This window comes from Platalea leucorodia (assembly GCF_965183815.1).
Source record: "Platalea leucorodia genome assembly, chromosome: 3".
Taxonomy (NCBI): Eukaryota; Metazoa; Chordata; class Aves; order Pelecaniformes; family Threskiornithidae; genus Platalea; species Platalea leucorodia.
Genome location: NC_138825.1, coordinates 67,759,712 through 67,778,519, shown reverse-complemented (window position 1 = coordinate 67,778,519; position 18,808 = coordinate 67,759,712). Strand labels below are relative to the sequence as shown.

Sequence of the window (18,808 nt, the reverse complement as noted above, 5' to 3'; positions counted from 1 at the left end):
GAGCAATGGATGTTATTTATCTTAGCTTTATTAAGGCTTTTGATTCTATCTCCATAATATCCTCATAGAAAAGCTGATGAAATATGGGTTAGATAAGTGGACAGCAAGGTAGATTGAAAACTGAATGGATAGGCCCAGATGGTTGTGATAAGTGGCACAAAGTCCATCTGGAGGCAGGTCACTAGTGATGTACCCCAGGGGTCAATACTGGGGCCAATATTGTATAACATCTTCATTACTGACCTGGATGATAGGGCAGAGTGCACCTTCAGCAAGTTTGCAGGCAATACAAAATTGGACAGTGTGCCTGATATGCCAGAGGGCTGTGCTGCCATCCAGAGGGACATCTACAGACTGGAGAAATGGACTAACAAGAACCTAATGAAGTTCAACAAAGGGAAGTGCAAAGTCCCGCACCTGGGGAAGAACATCTCCATGTACCAGTACAGACTGGGTCCAAATGACTGGAAAGCAGCTTTGCAGAGAAGGACCTGGGCATCCTGGTGGACAACAAGTTGAGCATCAGCCAGCAATGTGTCAAAAAAGGCAAATGGGCTGCATTAGTTAGTGTCACCAGCAAGTTGAGGGAGGTGATCCTTCCCCATCTGCTCAGCAGTGATGAGAGCACATCTGGAGAACTGTGTCCAGTTCTGGGCTCCTCAGTATAAGAGAGACGTGGACATTTTGGAGCAAGTCCAGGAAATGGCTGGGAAGATGATTAAGGACTTGGAGCATCTGTCCTATAAGTAGAGGCTGAGAGGGCTGGGATTGCTTACCCTTGAGAAGAGAAGTCTCAGGGAGATTTTATCAACGTGTATAAATATATGTGTCGGGGAGTGATACAGAAGAGAGAGTCAAACTTTTCTCAGTGGTATCCAGTGACAAGACAAGAGGTAATGGGCACAAATCACTATACAGGAAATTCCATTTAAACATAAGAAAACACTTTTTTTACTGTGAGGGTGGTCAAACAGTGGAGTATGTTGCCCAGAGAGGCTATGGAGTCTGCATCCTTAGAAATACTGAAAATTCAGCTGCACAGCCCTGGGCAATCTGCTCTAGTGACCCTACTTGAGCAGGGGTTTGGACTAGGTAAGAGGTCCCTTCCAGCCTCAATGATTGTTTAATTCTCTGAAGACAATGTTAAGAACTCTGCATAGAAATTGCTAGTCCGTGGTCTCACATGTTACCAGAATATGTTAAAACTTTTAGAATCCTTATCAGTATGTTTTTGTAAAGCATTACAGAAGAATAGCAAGAAGTAAATCAGTTCAAAGAATGAGAATTGAACTTAATGTTTATTCAAGCTCATCAGTTGAGAAAAACATACTTTAAGCTATTTTCATCTGAATCCTCAGGGTAAAAGTAAGTGCACAGAATCTCTTATATATGGGAAGATCAGTTTTTCCATTTGCTCTTTGGTTTTGTAATGTCAAACTCAGTTTGGATTTTTTGTCAGTGTAGACAATGATGAATAGATGGATGACTTTTATTAGCCTCCATAACATGTCTTTTGTTGCCTCTTGTAAAAGAACACAGCAAACATCTCAGTCTTTCTGTTTAAGTTGACAGTGTTGGAGACTCAAGGGCACAGTAACTAATTCTGACTCTGCAGTGTGGTTTCAATGGACATTCATTTTAAAGTTATTGCAAAAATAGTAATATGTTTCGTATTCCTTAGTGTCCAAGACAACGTTTTTTTGCATAAAACAATAGCTTTGTCAAGTCCAAAGTCAGCAGTAAATTGCATCTGGAGGCTTCCATTTTCCCAGGCTCTATTCTACCTTTAAGAAATTCTGATTTCATTTTTTTTCATTTTTATTCAGTGTCATAATCCTTTTTTTTTTTCCTCCTTCAGTGGGACGGAACTGGGATAGACTAATCATGTAGGTCTCTCTCTCCCCCCCTCTCTTAGCAGCTGAAGGAACTGCATGAGTGGGGGGAACCAAACCTACAGTGTCTTCTGAGTATGGAGATGCTGGTATTCAGATGTGGGAACTGAACAAAAATGGAAGGTTTTAGCAATATCATGCAATTTGGGAAAGCTGTGAATTGATGTGTGCTATCTAAGAACAGAAGATACATGATTTGGGAGAATTCCTTTTTGCAGTCAGTGTTGTCTCTCAGAAGTCCTTTTACTTTTTCTTGTTAGGCCTGCTTGGTGACCAGGACCATACTACTGCATTGCAAAGGTTTTAATGAAGGTCATGTGGCTAATAAATACAAGGAAATAAGTGTAAAGAGTGCTGCTTGCTTCTTCATGCGTAGTGCACTCTTTCTACAGATAAGGTGCTTGTACAAGGATTTTTCACTTTAAAATTTGTGCCAGAATGCAGACATATATTTGAAAATCTGTAGGTGCCTGACTCAGACTGGGCATGTAAATACCTTTGAAAATGAGATGTCCATTAAATCTTTGTGCTTTGGATTTTTGATGCAGTGGGAGTTCTGCCATGGATATCAATGAGACAGGATTTCATCTTCACCTATATCTTTCCTGTTCTGCTTTGCAAAACAACCTTCTGTGGCAGCTTTAGGAAAAAGGAAATTCATTACAAAGCTAGGAGAATGCTTATATACTTTATACAATATAATACTGGGGTAAGCCAATAGCAATTTTTTCACTCAGTCTTCCAATCTGTAAAACTGATTGTGTTTTGCTATTAAAATCAGCAAAGTCCCCACAGATTTTGAATGCTGTAAGCTGTGGGGAGGCAAGGCAGTATTACTGGATAATCAATATACCCTTTTTCAGATGTGTCTGTTACTTTGTAAGGACTATAATAAGCTTTGCTATCAAGCTTCTTCAGGTTACGGTTTTATACTATATCTTTTGTGTTAAAGTTAAATATGCAGCAGGATGTATGTAATGTTACGCAGTATGAAGAGAGAAAATTACCTGAAAGTAAAAGCAAGCCACCTCTACCACCGGACATCGAAAACTACATTTCCACTTCCTTTGGAAGGAAAAGAGGATGACTACTGAACAGTACTATAATGCACAGTGGTCTGGGGCAACTGACATAAACAGGGACTGAAATATTTGTTTTCCGATGTTGTTTTCCTCTGGACAAATGGGCTTAGTGTCAGGTTTTTTCAGTCTGCAAGCTTGGTTGTGTCTGGACTGCTATTTCATCAAATTGGGCTTATTTTCTGGTTGTCTAAAACTCTTCATCTACATTGTGGATAGAGTGCATTAAGTTATTCCCTGTGGTGCACAGCTGGAAGCTATTCTGCACTGCAACATTTTGTTTTGTTTTGTCCCAGTTTTTTCTCCCCACTGTGTTCCCACAGCCTAGCATAGCTCCGCGCTACAGCAGACGAGTCTCTCTTTTTCTAGTGACGCTTCTTAGAACATCTGAAATTGACATATTCTCTTTTGTCTTTTTAGTACAAATTCAGTGGCAAACAGCTCTGCTTGACTGCATGAACATTTCAAAGTACTCTATAGACTAGGAAGATTGGCTTGAAAAGTTAGACATATTTAGGCAGGCTGTTTTATTTGCTTCTTTGAAGAGACTAGGGATATTTTGAGAAGATTGAAGGAGATACACAGTGCCAAATATTGGTCTGTTTAGAAGAGAGAAGAGGAATGTACAGGTTTTAACAGAGCTTTCTTTGAAGGAGGAAAACATTTTCTCAGTTCTAATGCTTTAATAAGACACGAAGAAATCCCAGAGTTGGTAAACCAAAGTTTGTCTTCTATCTTGAAGTATTTTAAAAATACTATTAAAAACCAGTAATGATTCTTTTTATGTTAACACTTTGCTTATGTGTGCAGGGACTGTGATTATTTATATTAATTTTACCCTCAGTAAAACGGGGCGCTGATATTATCACTGTGTAATTACAATCTAGACATTAAGTAATACTGGATGCAAAATTTCGTGTGCTAACCATTATCTGTCAAGAAGAAAGGTTACAGAGCCTTCTTTCAGTATCTAATTGCAGTGGTCTTTCTCCTTCTAATTTTCTTCTCTCTTTCCCAGTCTCCCCCACTTAGTTAGCCGCTTCCTTCCTTCATCTCCACACAAAGACCTCTGCTGCTGTCTTCCATCTCCTGTCACTAACTGGTGGTTCCTTGTTTCTCACTCAAGATGGTGGCTGCTTCCTCTGTGCAGTAGCAGCAGCCTAACTGAGGTTATAATCTTGGTCTTGGTTCTTCCTCTGTGATTCCTGCTTCCATTGTAATGCTGGAGCGTCCTTCTATGGAGACGTATCCCACCAGTTGCTCTGTAGATGTAGGATGCTATGTGACTGAAACAGTTTTTGCAACTCTCCATGAGTTCTGTGAAGGGAAAGAAAGGAAAATGTAACTGTGAGAACTGGTAAATGGTAGGAAGACTACTGTACAAGGTAATTATTTTGTTTACATTCATATCTATTTTCAGTACTCCTTTTTTGTTGTAGCTGCTCCTTGACATATTTTAAAAGTAGGTTACCCCAGTGACTATCCCCACTTCATAATGAACATGTAATCACCATTCGGCAGCTGGAGATATAGTTAATATCTTTGATTTCCCACTAGAATCCCTCCATCCTCTTTCAGCTAGGGAAATCAACTAGGTCTTGCAGTGTGCTCTGAAGGTCAATCAAATAGTGCTATTTGGGAGGAGAGTGAGAGTGAGAATGAGATTGAATTCAACAGCTGACAGGCTTTATGAAAATGTCTTGTACCTGCTACTTATGTAGCTCATGTGCTTCTGCTGATCTCAACTATTGCAATAAAGCATGTGGAAAATCTGTCAGTTTGGCAGAGAAGTAGGTAATAGGGCATGACAAAATAGGGCAGGGTGCCAGGGATCAGATTGGTGGATTTTATTCCACTGATACTCATTGGGCTTTTATAAGCTGGAGGTTGGTGAGGAAGCGTGAAAAGTACATAAAAGAAAACATGTGAAACTGAGCTGTTATTTTCCTATATGCAATGAGATTAGGAAAACATAAGAAAATGAATTAGGTAATACTGCTATGCAGAAAACTGCAAGGCAATCACCAATCTCGGAGAATGTTCTGAGGATCTACAGAATAAGCAGCCATTAATGAGACATCTATGGATGCAAGGTAATGATGGGAAGTAGTATAGAGGACAATAGCTGGTGGAAAAAATGAATATTGGCATAAATATTATGGTTTCATTAGCAATGCCACACAAAATTAAGGTTACAGTTTCTATTCCATTTTGGGTGGACCTTGATGTTGGGCTATATGTGCTTCCAGCCTTAGTAAGAAACAGCTACAGGTGTGTATTAGAGGCAATATTGAGGAAAATTGTGAAAGAAGAGAAGGAGTACAGTGATGCCTCCCTGGATAAAACCCTTCAACAGCTAGTGATGTAGAGATATTCTGAACTGACAGTTGAACACCAAGCCCTTCATGTTTAACAGCCCCAGATGAACCCTTGTTCTATGTATTAATCTAATTGTTTTTTAATCCATTCCTGCTTTTGGAATAAAAACATTTTATTATAGAATTTATTAATGTATTCTAGAATTTAATTTCTATCATACTGAAAAGCAGTTCCATTTATAAACAGACAAAAAATCCCAGTCAGTGAAGAAAACTTCTATATGGTAAGTTGACTCAGCACCCCCAATTTGTGGTAGAAGGGTAACTAAACTTACCACGTTCGCTTCCAAATGTTCACTTGCTAAACCCATTTATGATTTTATATACAGTTACATTATTTTATACATCTCCCAATCAGTTCTTTTCCCAGTAGAAGACTCATAGCCTATTAATGTCCACATTCAGAAGCTGATGCACAGCTGTGATCTTGTCACACTTTTCTTTTTATCTTTTTTAGTTCTATGTCCTTTTGAAGATGAGAGATAAGGAGTATCATACAGTATTTGAGTTGTCATTATGGATGGATTTATGCAATAATGTAATGACATTTTGTTTCTATTCCTTGAGCTAATATTTTCATTGAAATATCCATAATAACTCTTACAGGGGTGATAATAGCCAGTGCAGAGCCTATCATATTTTCCCCCTGTGTATTAATTTCCATTCCTCGATTTCATCTGCCATTTTATTGCCTAGACGTACCATACCGTGAAATTTTTCTACCACTCTTTGTGATCTGTCCTTATTTTGATTATCCTGAATAGTTTCTATCATCAATAAACTGTCACCTTACTTTTTATCCTCTTTTCTAAGTTACTTATGTAACTGTTGAACAAAACAGGATTCACCAAGGATTGCCATGGTTTTCCAGTGTTATTCCCTATTTTCCTTTTTTTTGTTGCTGTTATCTCATGAGAGGGCATTTCCTCATGTGTCATGATAGCTTAGTTCCTTTAATGGCCTTTGTGAAATCTTGTCAAAATCTGTTTGTTAATCCAAATGTGTTGAACTCAGTGAATCACTCATACCTCTATGCTTGCCAACGTCTACAAAGAACTTCTTTAGTATTGATAAGGGATGACTTGTCAGGCCTCCGTAAAAAAACACAGATCCCAAGCATCCACTATTTTTGTCTTTAAGATAGGTATTCAGATCTGCTTTGATGCAGGAATCATTTCAAAACCTGATAATGTAGTTAGCACTTTGGTACCACACCCTACTTTTAACTAGAACAGTGCCAGTGTAAAACTTGAGTACCTTGGAGTTTGTAGGCAAAAATCAGCTATTCCTGCTGATTTGCCGCTTTTCATTTTTACCATTTTTTCTCTAAAACTGTTTCCATTCACAATAAACTTATCATCACTAATTCTGTAGACAGTTGAGCAGCTTTCTTGATTACCCTTTAATGGTACACCGCTTTAAAGAATTTGATTAATTTCTGTGTTATCTTCCTTTCATAGTTTAATCACTTGTCAATACTAAACAAACTGTCTTCGGGCTTCCATGCTCTAAAAGCTTCATGGAATATATTCCATGCTTAAAAACCAAAGTGGAAAGCAGAAAGATGACCATGCCTATTTCATAGGTGAGAATCTGAGACTGTGTTTTTCTCTTCAAGCAACAGAAGTCTGTTGAAAACCAGAAATTGAATCCAAGCTGCTAAAACTACCGCCTAATTACAATCCAATCTTTTCTACCTGTTTCCTCCATGCAATTGCTAGAATTTTGGTATTTTTTACAGCTAGAAATGAATGCTAATCTGTTTTTTGCCAGTGACACAAAGGAGGGAAAAGATTGATGTAGCTGGCAGTTGAAGGGAGTAGAATTTGTCTGCTTGCACTTGAGCTACACAAAATAGAGATAATGTGTTTCTGACTCAGAGGTATTTTACCCAGTCTTTGCACTGGAGCAAATGATTACTAAAGGTATTTGGCAATAGAGAAAGAAGAGCTGTCTGTAATTATAGCAGATCGTGTTTTTGGAAGTATTTCATAGCAGGATGCCCACAGAATTCAAGGTGGGATTGATAACTAAATAAACTTTGTAATTTAGTGAGAAATTGAATTTTATGATGCACAAAACTAGTACACCAATTTTTAAATATTTCTTCTGTATGATTATCATCATGAAAAATAAGGGAAAATTCTCTAAAAAAATGAACTGTGGTGTCTTGAGCTCTCTTGCCTTTTTCCTGGGGATTTATGGTTGGATAGATGGGAATCTTAGAAAGGGTAAACAGGATATACTAGCATCATGAACATTCACATTTTTATTTCATATTCAAAGAGCCTAACTAAAGGATTCAAGACAATGCTTTCATCTTCTGTATTCTAAGAATCTCATGCCTATGTTGTGAAAGTATTATATATATTAATTGCTAGAAAGCAATATGAACAGTATTGCTTTGACCATTCCATCAGGCTTGCACATCAAATGTTCTTTAAAAGCAAAGCCTTATTTTGGGCTATACAAAGCAGTATCATAGAATCATAGAATATCTTGAGTTGGAAAAGACCCATGAGGATCCTCGCAAACAAAGATTATTTAAAAAAATTTCGAATTGTTAATCGTAATTTTTAACTTGTTAAAATTCCAGGGCTGGGGAATTAATCAATACCAAACGTGAAGTGCTGGGTGCAGTGTAGGAGCACTTTGTGCATCTCTTGCTTTCTGCCTGTCAGATCCACTCCTGTGAGCTTGCAGGGAATGGACCATGATGCCCTTCTCTCTGAGGCCCTGGATCTTGACATGGTCTCTTCAGTGAAACACCCAATACTGGTTTCAGTGCCTGTGTTTGTACTGATTATGGGCAAGGCTGCGTGGTAGTTTTGCCCTAAGCTGCACTGTACATAAAAGAGGTTACCTGAGAGTGAAATTATGTTCTAATGGATGAGTTCCTTAAGTACTCTTCATTTACTTATGTCTCTTACATTTAAAATTTGAGTTAAAACTTAGAACAGTGGTATGATTTGTGTATAGACATATAACATAATATTTTTATAGCTGTGTGAATTTGAAGGCTTTTTGCCCGCTCTTTTTCAGCTGTTCCACTGTTCTTTGAAGGATTTATTCTCCTGATGCCATGTACTGTGATTCCTTGCATGTGGGATCATTCTGTCCTTTTTACGAGGTTCACTTTTGAGGGAATAAAATACTTAATTCCAAACCAAATGCCAGACTCTGTTAAGACTAAATGATTACTGGCTTTTACACTATTAACTTCCTACAGCCTAACAAGAGAATAATGAGGCTGTAAGTCACAGCTATTAATTAATATACTCGGCTAATGCTTACACAGATATTACCATGTGCCCCCATTGTAGAAGGCAGTAAATATCACTGAATGCATTGAATAAAAATACAAGAACAACTGTATAGATTTTAAAATGTGATGAAAATGCGCTGCAATCTATACAGAAGAAGCAAGATATATGATCAATAAAATCTCAACTATTGATTGACTATACAAATGGGACAGGTTAGTAACTAATGGGTTGCCTTGCTCAAGCAGTATGTTTAACATGTTTTTAAAGTGAGCGTGAGAGTCACTAACTCACAGTGTCAGAGGACAGCTGTACCATGACCACCCAGGCTTGGTAATTAAATGGCATACAGGTTAATTTCAGACAAGCAGGAGACTGGAGTTAAAGAACTGAAAAGAGTCAGTTGAATAGTGTTGTCGATCTGCAGAGGAGGAAAAGGAAGGTCATTATAAAGGGAGCTTCATCAGTGTACAATAATTGCAGATTCAGTTTTGATTAAAGCCTTATTTTAACTTATAATAATACAATAGGGTTAGAAGCTGAATGAACTGCAGAAGGGTGGGTTTGCAGCCAGTGGAAATTGTCATCAAATAAATCTGAAGATGGTCCCAATCCATACCTCAGATTTTTTTGTTGTTGTTTTCAATTAACCTGCAGCCATGGCAAATTATGCTTCTGAGGATGCAAAACATTAAATCAATGTGAGGCGTTAATGTATACATTCAACATATCATATCACTTTGTCTACATGGATCAATTTTATCACGGCTCAAAGGTTTTGGTCAGTATTGAGTGGGAAGGAGAGTAACCCACCTTAATGACTGTTCTTCATATGGTTTATAATCTTTACAGTTTACTGCTACATAGAACTCAGTTCAGCAGAGCACTCAGACGTTTGCTTAAGTGCTGTGCTGAATGAGAATTGTAATACATCACTAAGCATGTGCATCTGAAAAGAACAACAGTACTGCCATAAAAGATACAATGTTGTATATATTATCCTCTTCTTGAGGAAAGGGAAACCACATGTGGCAGATACTGTTTATGTTGCTGCATTACTTAGCTGCTCTGATGACAAGGGTGACTATGAGGTCCTAAGCAGAATAGTAATACAGTGTAATACAAGTGATGCAGTCTGTGAAGGAAAAGCCTTCCCATGGAGATGTAAGCAGAAAAGAGGAATAATAAAGAGTTTTCATAGGTAATTTGCATACAATGTTTCAGTGTCCAATTGGGTAGGAACACAAGGTTTGATTACAAAAAAAATCATTTTATGATGCTTTGTATGTTTCCACACTTTACTTTCTCCTCTGGCATCCTGCTGTTCTTCAAGATCTAACCAGAGGGTACCAATTTGAATTTTAGAAGGGAATGAGGAGGAAACCATCAGTATAATGGCTTTATTCTGATGTCAAAACTCTGGATTTAAAACCAAAGTTGTTGGTGCTTTTCTGTGCTTCATTGCTTCCATAGTTGTTGAAAACTAAGCCTTTCGCTCTGATGTCATAAAAGGTGTTATGTTCATTTATGATTGTGCTGCTAAATTCACCTTTGTTGCTTTTGTTTATGATTTTATTTTGTTTTGTTTGCAGGGTTGTTTCCCGCAGTGCTGAACCTGGCTACTAATGCTCTCATCACGACCAATGCTACCTGTGGAGAAAAGGGTCGGGAAATGTACTGCAAACTTGTTGAACATGTACCTGGACAGCCTGCAAGGAACCCTCAGTGCCGTATTTGTGATCAAAGGAGCAGGGTTCCACATCGTATGTGTGCCATTTTCATTTTGTTCCTTTAAAAAGTTTTTTTTCCAAAAATTGTAGATACTCGACAAACAAAACTGTAGGTCACTGGCCCGATTACGATGAAATGTCTGTCTCTTTCTTTTTAAATTAGGTTACTTATCTCTTCCATTAGTATTTCAAAATCTGTATCTGTTAAGTATACTCCTCAAACTGAACTTTCTAATTCAGATACATAAAGTGGAACACCTAAATTCGGATTTTGAAAAATTAAGTATCTGCAGCTGTTGTTGAATTCTCTTGATATACACTGACCATGAATGAAAACCAGATGACTTTTACCTACATGTGGAATTTGAACATTTTGGCCAATCTAAGCAACGTCTGAAATTTCAGTTTAGGGACAAATCCAGTTTTATTTTATTGTGTTCTGGGATACTTTTCATTTTCGTTTGATGTTAATTCAGTTTCACTAAGCCAGCAAAAAGAAGATAAGATAATGGAGCACTGCTCGGTTTAATTGCTTAGTTTTTCATATTAAAATTGATCTTTGCTAACATTGCTTTTTTTAAGATTACCCAGAAGCAAAATCAGTTTTCTAGTATAAATTTGTTATCATGTGGTTAGAACTAAGAAAATTTCTTAGTCAAGTCATACAAGTTTAATTTCATGTGACCTTGCAGTAAAAGACATGAATAGCAACAATAAACAATTAACATTGTTAGATTTTTGTAGGTATATTGGCACTGTAGATGGTATAGGGTGTAGAGACACTTAAGAAAGCTTTTAATGGAATAGATAACATGTTGGAAGAAGCACAGCCACAGAAGCATGGAGACGATTTCTCTTTTTTTTCAGTTGTTTCCTTCTAAAACCTGGCTCAGATACATTTATACCTCATGACAAAGCACATTTAAGCATGCGCTTAAAACAAACAAACAAAAAAAGACATTTAATCTATTTGCTAGTTCTAGACAGGATGAACTATCTATGTCTGTAGCTTTCCAGACAGAAGCTTGTTTAGCTTCTCCTTAGAAACTTCCTTCCAGGGCCACCCTTCCTGGAGTTATTACTCACCACAAAGTCTCTTCCTAATAGCTAATCTGCATCTTCCTTGCAGAAATTCATGTTACCTTTTTCCTAACTTCAGTCAATACAAGGAATGGATTATTCCCTATTTCTTTACAAAAGTCTTTTACTCAGTTGAGAGTTGATGGTATTTCTGCTCTATCTAGTTTCTACACTAAGCTATCTCTTTTCTTTCATTCTTCTTGTAGGTTTTATTTTCTAGAACTCTTAACTGTGCAAATTGCAGTTCTCTGAATTATCTCTACACGTTTTCATCTTTATTAAAAATTATCTGAGCTCTTACCAGCACTGCATAGAGATGCAAGTTTGCTTCAGAATGAACAGAATATATTCCTGTTTACATGTTTTACTTAGATATTTCCCATTTTTAATGGTGTGACACCACTGAGAGATATATAGCTGGTTGTCCATCATAATCCCCAGATGCTTTCCTGCTAAATGGCTACCTATCCATTTGCTCCCCATCTTGTATTTGCGAAGCTAATTATAATTGCCCCAGTATAGACTACTTCATTGGTCTGAACACCGTTGCAAACTATTTATTTTTCCCAAGATAGTTTCCAAGTTTTGACGTCTTTTTTACTTGTACTAAATGCTGCCTTCTGAGGAAAGGTCGCATGATTTTGTAGCAATATAAGCATTCAAATGATGTTACACTGTGTCTCACGCAGAGAAGATTTCAGGGGCTTTTGGAACCATTCTGACTGGCAAACACTGTGCAATAGATTCTTTCCTTTCTTTATGGATGGGTATTTAGAGACGCATGCACATCATACAAGTATTTTTTTCTATATCAAGTTTGTTTAATTCAGACACCAAACCTAAAACAGAGCTGGATTGCTTTGTTCCCATGTCCTGCCTATGATACTAGATAGCGTACACTATTGTATGTGTATATACACAGACATACATGTCTATATATATATATATATAAAAACCCCATCTGAATGATTTATACTTGTGTTTCCCCTCACTCCTACCCTCTTAAAAACTCGAATCTGCCCAGCTTCATAATGTCTGGTCTTTTGTTGCCAACCACATCTTGTTTTAAGGTTTTTAAATGTTCATTTGGCAGAAGGAAGTGCCTTATTTAAACAGAGGTGGCTCATTAATAGGAGAACCATGTAATGTAACCAGACTTTAAATGATCCCCCTGGAATGTGTGAGTCTGGAGTGCCTCCCCTTAATTACTGTAGTAGGAAATGAACACAAATTCCCTGGTTAATCACCTGTGAGCCCAAATTAAAGAGCACAGTTTGATGGGCTCACTCTGTGAGTTCTCCCCCTTGCCATCCATCAGGGAGATTGGTCCTTGAACTGCATTTGCAATCCAGTCCTTTTTGCAAATACTATATTATTTTCCCTTCCCTTTTAAATAGGCAAAACATGCCAGCAATTAATCAGTGTTTTCAAATTAATTATGATTAAACTTTCATAATGGTGATTACAGTCAATTGTTGATTCATCTCCCAACCCTCCTTCTCATGATTTACCTTTATATCAATTTCACCTGAAGAGACGTACATTAAAATTTCCAATTAGACAGCTTCTGTCACAATCACTGAGGAGCTCCGAGTTTGATTTTTGCTAGGACTCATTTAAAGCCAAGGTTTGTGAAAATGATCAGAGCTGTGGGAACTGACAACATGTAAAGCATGGGTGTGTTTTGCTTTTCTTTTCAATATAAAGATAAAGCTACTAATAATGTCGCTTGTAGCACCAGTATTCTAACTTGCAAATGTTGGTGCCCACTAATGCCACTGAATAATCTGATATTTAAATGAAATTTTTGGCATTTTCAATTTTGAGGGCTTATGCCTTCCCTCACTCCCACAAAGCACTTTAATTGTATCTTTAAATATGTTCAGACATTCTGGCTTTCCTTAATGAGCTAGGACTCCTGTCCACCACAGGTGGTTGATGTAGCAAAAAACCAGAGACACAGAGACTATCAATCTGGCTGGTTAACAAGTAAATAACAAGTAAATTAATCAGTTCATGAATTAATTATTTACAATTCTAGGACTAGCTAGTAATGAAACGTATTCCAGTTTTATATCAAGAAAACCTGTCAGTTTAGAGAGCCATCGTTAATGAAAGGGGTAGGATTTCTTGTATCTTGTTATGTTCTTGCAGGCAGAACTTGCATAGAAGAAACGTACTGTATTTGAATTTCCTTTGGGTATTTTCCCCATAATGTACAGACTTGCTCTAGGCAATTAGGGACTTCAAAATATAGATCCTTGTACCTTTTAAAATTGAGGTTATGTTATTCTCCACTTTGTACAGGAGAGAAACATGACTTGACCACAAAAAGTAACCTGGAAATGTTGAGTGCGATTTTTCTCAGTCTAAATAACATTAAAATACTGTGTAAACAAACTTCAATAATTTAGATCTTGAAATCTAGGAAGAATTCAATTATGTATCAACTCTTATCCCTATTATTTGGGACATTGCAGCAGAGTAAACGTAGACATGAAAAGTAATGCATCTTGGACTTTGATATGGATTTTAACCAAGCAAGCCTTCTTTATATGCATGTATGTGAGTCAGACAATTTTCCAGTTGAGAAATTATTCTGTAGATTTCTGAATCATTTCCTCTGTAATGATTTCTGAATTATTTCCTGAATTATTTCCATGTGTGCTTAGAAATGTCTTAGAAATGCAAGTACCAGCATTACTTTAATCTCTGCTTTCTTTGCACACTGTATCTCAGGTTCCTGTTGTTCTGTTGCAACACTTAATGACTTTACAGTACTTGAAACTTTGGAAGACTGCAGAAATTGTTCACTTGATTTAGATGCCTGCGTTTTCTGTAGAATCAGGAGAGCCTCCAAGTGCATTTAGGTGTTCTGAATCACCTTGTGATCCTAGCCAAAATTTAACATTAGATGAGTATTCCAGTAATAACAAGCATGACTGCCCCAAGAGTAAAAGAAAAAATAATTTTCTGGTTTTTATTTTAAAGTGCTGCCTCATTAGTTTTGTAATTGTATTAAATTCTGGATTTTAGATCTAAAAACATTTAAATCTCCTAATAATTTTGAAATACATTTATGTATTTCTGCTGTTCTAACAGAGCGACATCCGATAACAAATGCAATTGACGGCAAGAACACTTGGTGGCAAAGCCCTAGTATCCAGAATGGAATCGAATATCATTATGTGACCATTACATTGGACCTCCAACAGGTAGACTTCTGTTTGTTTGCTTCTGCAAAAGCTTTCTTTCTTGCACAACAGATCACCTGGATTATTTTCCTCTTTGCTCTCTGTTGCTTTCGTATTATGAAAACACACTCAGCTTCTCCTATAACTTTCTGTTGTTTGTTTATATAGATAATTTTGACTGACCCATTCATTGTAATATAATGTACCAAATTAAAATTAATTATTTCATATATATTTTTATGAAGTCATGTTTAAAATGATTTTAAATATAACATTTTCAGTGTTTTTTTCATGATACCTTCTGGCTTGGCTCTTTAAAGACAATTAAAAGATAGTTTCAGGGAAAAATTAATACAAATAAAAATTTATATTCAGAATACTGTTCTTTCTTGTTTCAGTAACATAGTACTATACACTTAAATACAGAAAAAATACTAAAAATACTTAAATACACTAAAAACAGTTCAACTATGCTAGGGGTACATGCGCATGTGATGGGTTATTCTGAGGGACAGCCTGGGTAAAGGGAGGAGATTGGCTAATGAGATCCTTAAATAAGTTGCCTGTTGCTAGTGGAATCTTGCTTGACAGACGTAGCTATGCAGAATGCAGTTATCTGATGCTTACAAAAATGCTACATAAATTCCAGGTATGTAAGCGAGAGGATTTGAGGGTAGATGGAAAATAATTTGATTTTTATTATGCCAAGATAAATACAGAACAATTATCTGGTACCAAATTTATTCATCATGTTATTAAACTTGACCATTTTGGTATTCAGTTAAGTGGGTAACAAATTAATCCCCTCACCCTTAAAATCTTCTCTGGTCTGTGGCTGGCACATATTGGTCTGCAACTTGACTCAGACCATAAAATAGCAGAATCATAGAATCATTTAGGTTGGAAAAGGCCCTTAAGATCATCGAGTCCAACCATAAACCTATCACTGCCAAGTCCACCACTAGACCATGTCCCTAAGTACCACATCTACACGTCTTTTAAATACCTCCAGAGATGAGGACTCAACCACTTCCCTGGGCAGCCTGTTCCAATGCTTGACAACCCTTTCAGTGAAGAAATTTTTCCTAATATCCAATGTAAAGCCCTGCTGGTACAACTTGAGGACATTTTCTTTTGTCCTATCGCTTGTTACTTGGGAGAAGAGATCGACCCCCACCTCGCTACAACCTCTTTTCAGGTAGTTGTAGAGAGTGGTAAGATGTCCCCTCAGCCTCCTCTCCTCCAAGCTAAACAACCCCAGCTCCCTCAGCCACTCCTCATGAGACTTGTGCTCCAGACCCTTCACCAGCTTCGTTGCCCTCCTCTGGACACGCTCCAGCACCTCGATGTCCTTCTTGTAGTGGGGGGCCCAAAACTGAACACAATATTCGAGGTGCAGCCTCACCAGTGCCGAGTACAGGGAGATGATCACTTCCCTAGTCCTGCTGGCCACACTGTTTCTGATGCAAGCCAGGATGCCATTGGCCTTCTTGGCCACCTGAGCACACTGCTGGCTCATGTTCAGGTGGCTGTCAACCAACACCCCCAGGTCCTTTTCTGCCAGGCAGCTCTCCAGCCACTCCTCCCCAAGCCTATAGCATCGCATGGGGTTGTTGTGACCGAAGTGCAGGACCCAGCACTGAGCCTTGTTGAATCTCATACGGTTGGCCCCGGCCCATCGATCCAGCCTGTCCAGGTCCCTCTGTAGGGCCTTCCTACCCTCCAGCAGATTGACACTTCCACCCAACTTGATATCGTCTGCAAACTTACTGCGGGTGCACTCGATCCCCTCATCCAGATCGTTGATAAAGATATTAAACAGAACTGGCCCCAACACTGAGCCCTGGGGAGCACCATTCGTGACTGGCCGCCAACTGGATTTCACTCCATTCACCACCACTCTCTGGGCTCAGCCGTCCAGCCAGTTTTTAACCCAGCACAGAGTGCACTTATCCAAGCCATGAGCAGCCAGCTTCTCCAGGAGAATGCTGTGAGAAACCATGTCATAATCTGCTTTCCAGGTGTAAAGAAAAAAGGGAAGGCACTTTCTCTGTCTCACTGGAGAGAGATTCCTCTTCCCAGCTCCCCCTTCCTCTGTGATCTCTTTACTGAGATCAGCTTTCTATTTCGGTTTATTGTTATTGGTTTATCAGTTTCACTTGGAAGCTGCCTGTCCTTATCTCCTTTCTTTCTCATTTAGCCATACTTAAAGAGGTCAATAGCTAATTATCAACTAAAGGGGGTTGAATAAAGCATAGTTTGTCAGAAAATAAAATAAAATGAAGAGACATCTGTGTGCATCCATACATAGAATTTTGTTGTAAGAGATCAAACTTAGTCTTAACTTAGTTCAGAACTCAGAACTTCAGTAAGGTTTAATGAAGAGTAATACTTGGATTTCTAGTTTTTTATCCTTTATTTCTTGTAAAAAACCTGTCACTGACATGATCTGATGGTAAAAATTCTTGTAAGTACCTTGTATCTGTGACGCAGAAGTACTTGGAAAGCAGTAGTCTTTATACCTGGAAGAGCCTTTGAATCCTGGAAGAATTATTAGCATTCTGGCTTTGGAGCCCTCATTGTTACTGGCAGAAACAATCCTACATCTGCATCTTTGGCCTTATATATGCAAAACTATTCAATGTGCGTTTGTCTTTCAATCAGCAGAGCTAAACCTTTTTTACAGAAGTTTGAGTTTAAGCTCCTATGCATTAAAAAGGTTTGGGTTTTTTTAAATGTCCTTTAAACTTTCAGAGTTATTAACTGGTTTGCCTTTACAGAAAGGAATTGTGCCTATTGTTGGCTATGATCTGTTAATATGTGAGTAGCTCTCAGGCATTAGAACTAAACTACCATCCTTGTTTTTTATCACCCTACTGATTTTACTTGTGTAGTTGTTTAGGTCAGGTTTGCTAAATTAGAGCTTTACAACTTCTGGTTTTTTTCTGCTATGTCAATATCTAGATTGTCATAAGAAATAAGCAAATTTGCGCCCTTCCGAAAGTTTTAGGTTTTCTACTATACTAAAAGCTAGCAACTACAGGGTCAGTGACTATACTGAAGAAAAAGTATGGGTTGTTCTAATGTACTTAAAAGGCTTCTTTGCATGCCAGTTGACAGTAGTCCGAGTGTACTGCACTGTGTGTTGTGTGGGTTTGGGGGTTTTTTTGTTATTTTTTTAAAGGAGACAAGGCTCGAGTATGAGCCTGTTTCCTTCCCGTGTTCTCTTGCTTATTGTTCAAAGCTTGGCGGTCCCTTTGCAGTACTAAAGCTGATGATACCTTCTCTTAAGCCCATTCAGTTGTATTGGCTGGAATAGGAGCAGTGTTGAGGTTCCCGTGTACGTCAGAGAGGTGAGATAAGACCCTTTGTCACTAATGCTGTCTGGCACACACTTTATGATCTGAGTAACTCATGTAGTTAGGAATGCATGTTATGTTTACTCACTACCTTACATGAACAGAACAACAGTTTTGTTCCCCAAGATGTAGTAAAATGTATGTTGCAATTTGTGTGGCTTTTAGATTGCTCAGTAAGAAATAAGAGTTGTTTGGATTTTAAGGAGTATTAGGAGGTTTTGTTTGCGTATTTTAGCATTTTGTGGACACAGCATTGTAGGCTTTATTAAAGTAGTCGGTTAAATATAAAATTTCTCTTCCAGCTAGTGTCATGCATAGTAGTTCCTCTGAATGATGGAGGTCACTAGATACCTTTGAGACCTCACTTAAAAGAAATACCATTCTTTACCTTTGGCTTATAGGAGATTCAGTAATTGCTATGTTTGTGTTGATAAATTCTTGCTTTAAGTATAAAAATGCTTAACTTCTTTTTGTGAGACAGAAATAACAAATGACAAATCTACAAGTAATGGACTGAAAATTGGAGGAATGCATTAGTTTGTATGTTATTACTAGTAATTATGACAATACATGGAATGCTTTTAGCAATCCTAATTTCATGAAAAAATCAGGAAAATAATTACAGTTTCTTCATTTATATAATGCTTGGCCTTTTGGGGCAGCTACATTTTTTTTTTTTTACTTTATTGTGCAGTGTAGCCATATAAAAATGGTGTATACTAGTTAGCAATAGCTAATAAACTGAAGAAGCAAAATATATTTAACTTTAGAAGGAGCCAAAATATTATCAGTTAGGTTGGGAAAAACGCAGGTTTTTTTTTCTTTTCTCCCAA

At 37.7% G+C, this 18,808-nt stretch overlaps 1 protein-coding gene across 1 annotated transcript in view; it reads left to right on the top strand.

Moving 5' to 3' along the window:
- The window catches only part of LAMA2 (laminin subunit alpha 2), a 375,020-nt gene that overhangs the window by 80,826 nt on the left and 275,386 nt on the right, over positions 1 to 18,808 (top strand). The window contains exons 2-3 of the mRNA XM_082305530.1: positions 10,205 to 10,375; positions 14,525 to 14,637. Coding sequence (XP_082161656.1) covers positions 10,205 to 10,375; positions 14,525 to 14,637 — 284 coding nt within the window. The remainder of the gene's footprint in view (positions 1 to 10,204; positions 10,376 to 14,524; positions 14,638 to 18,808) is intronic.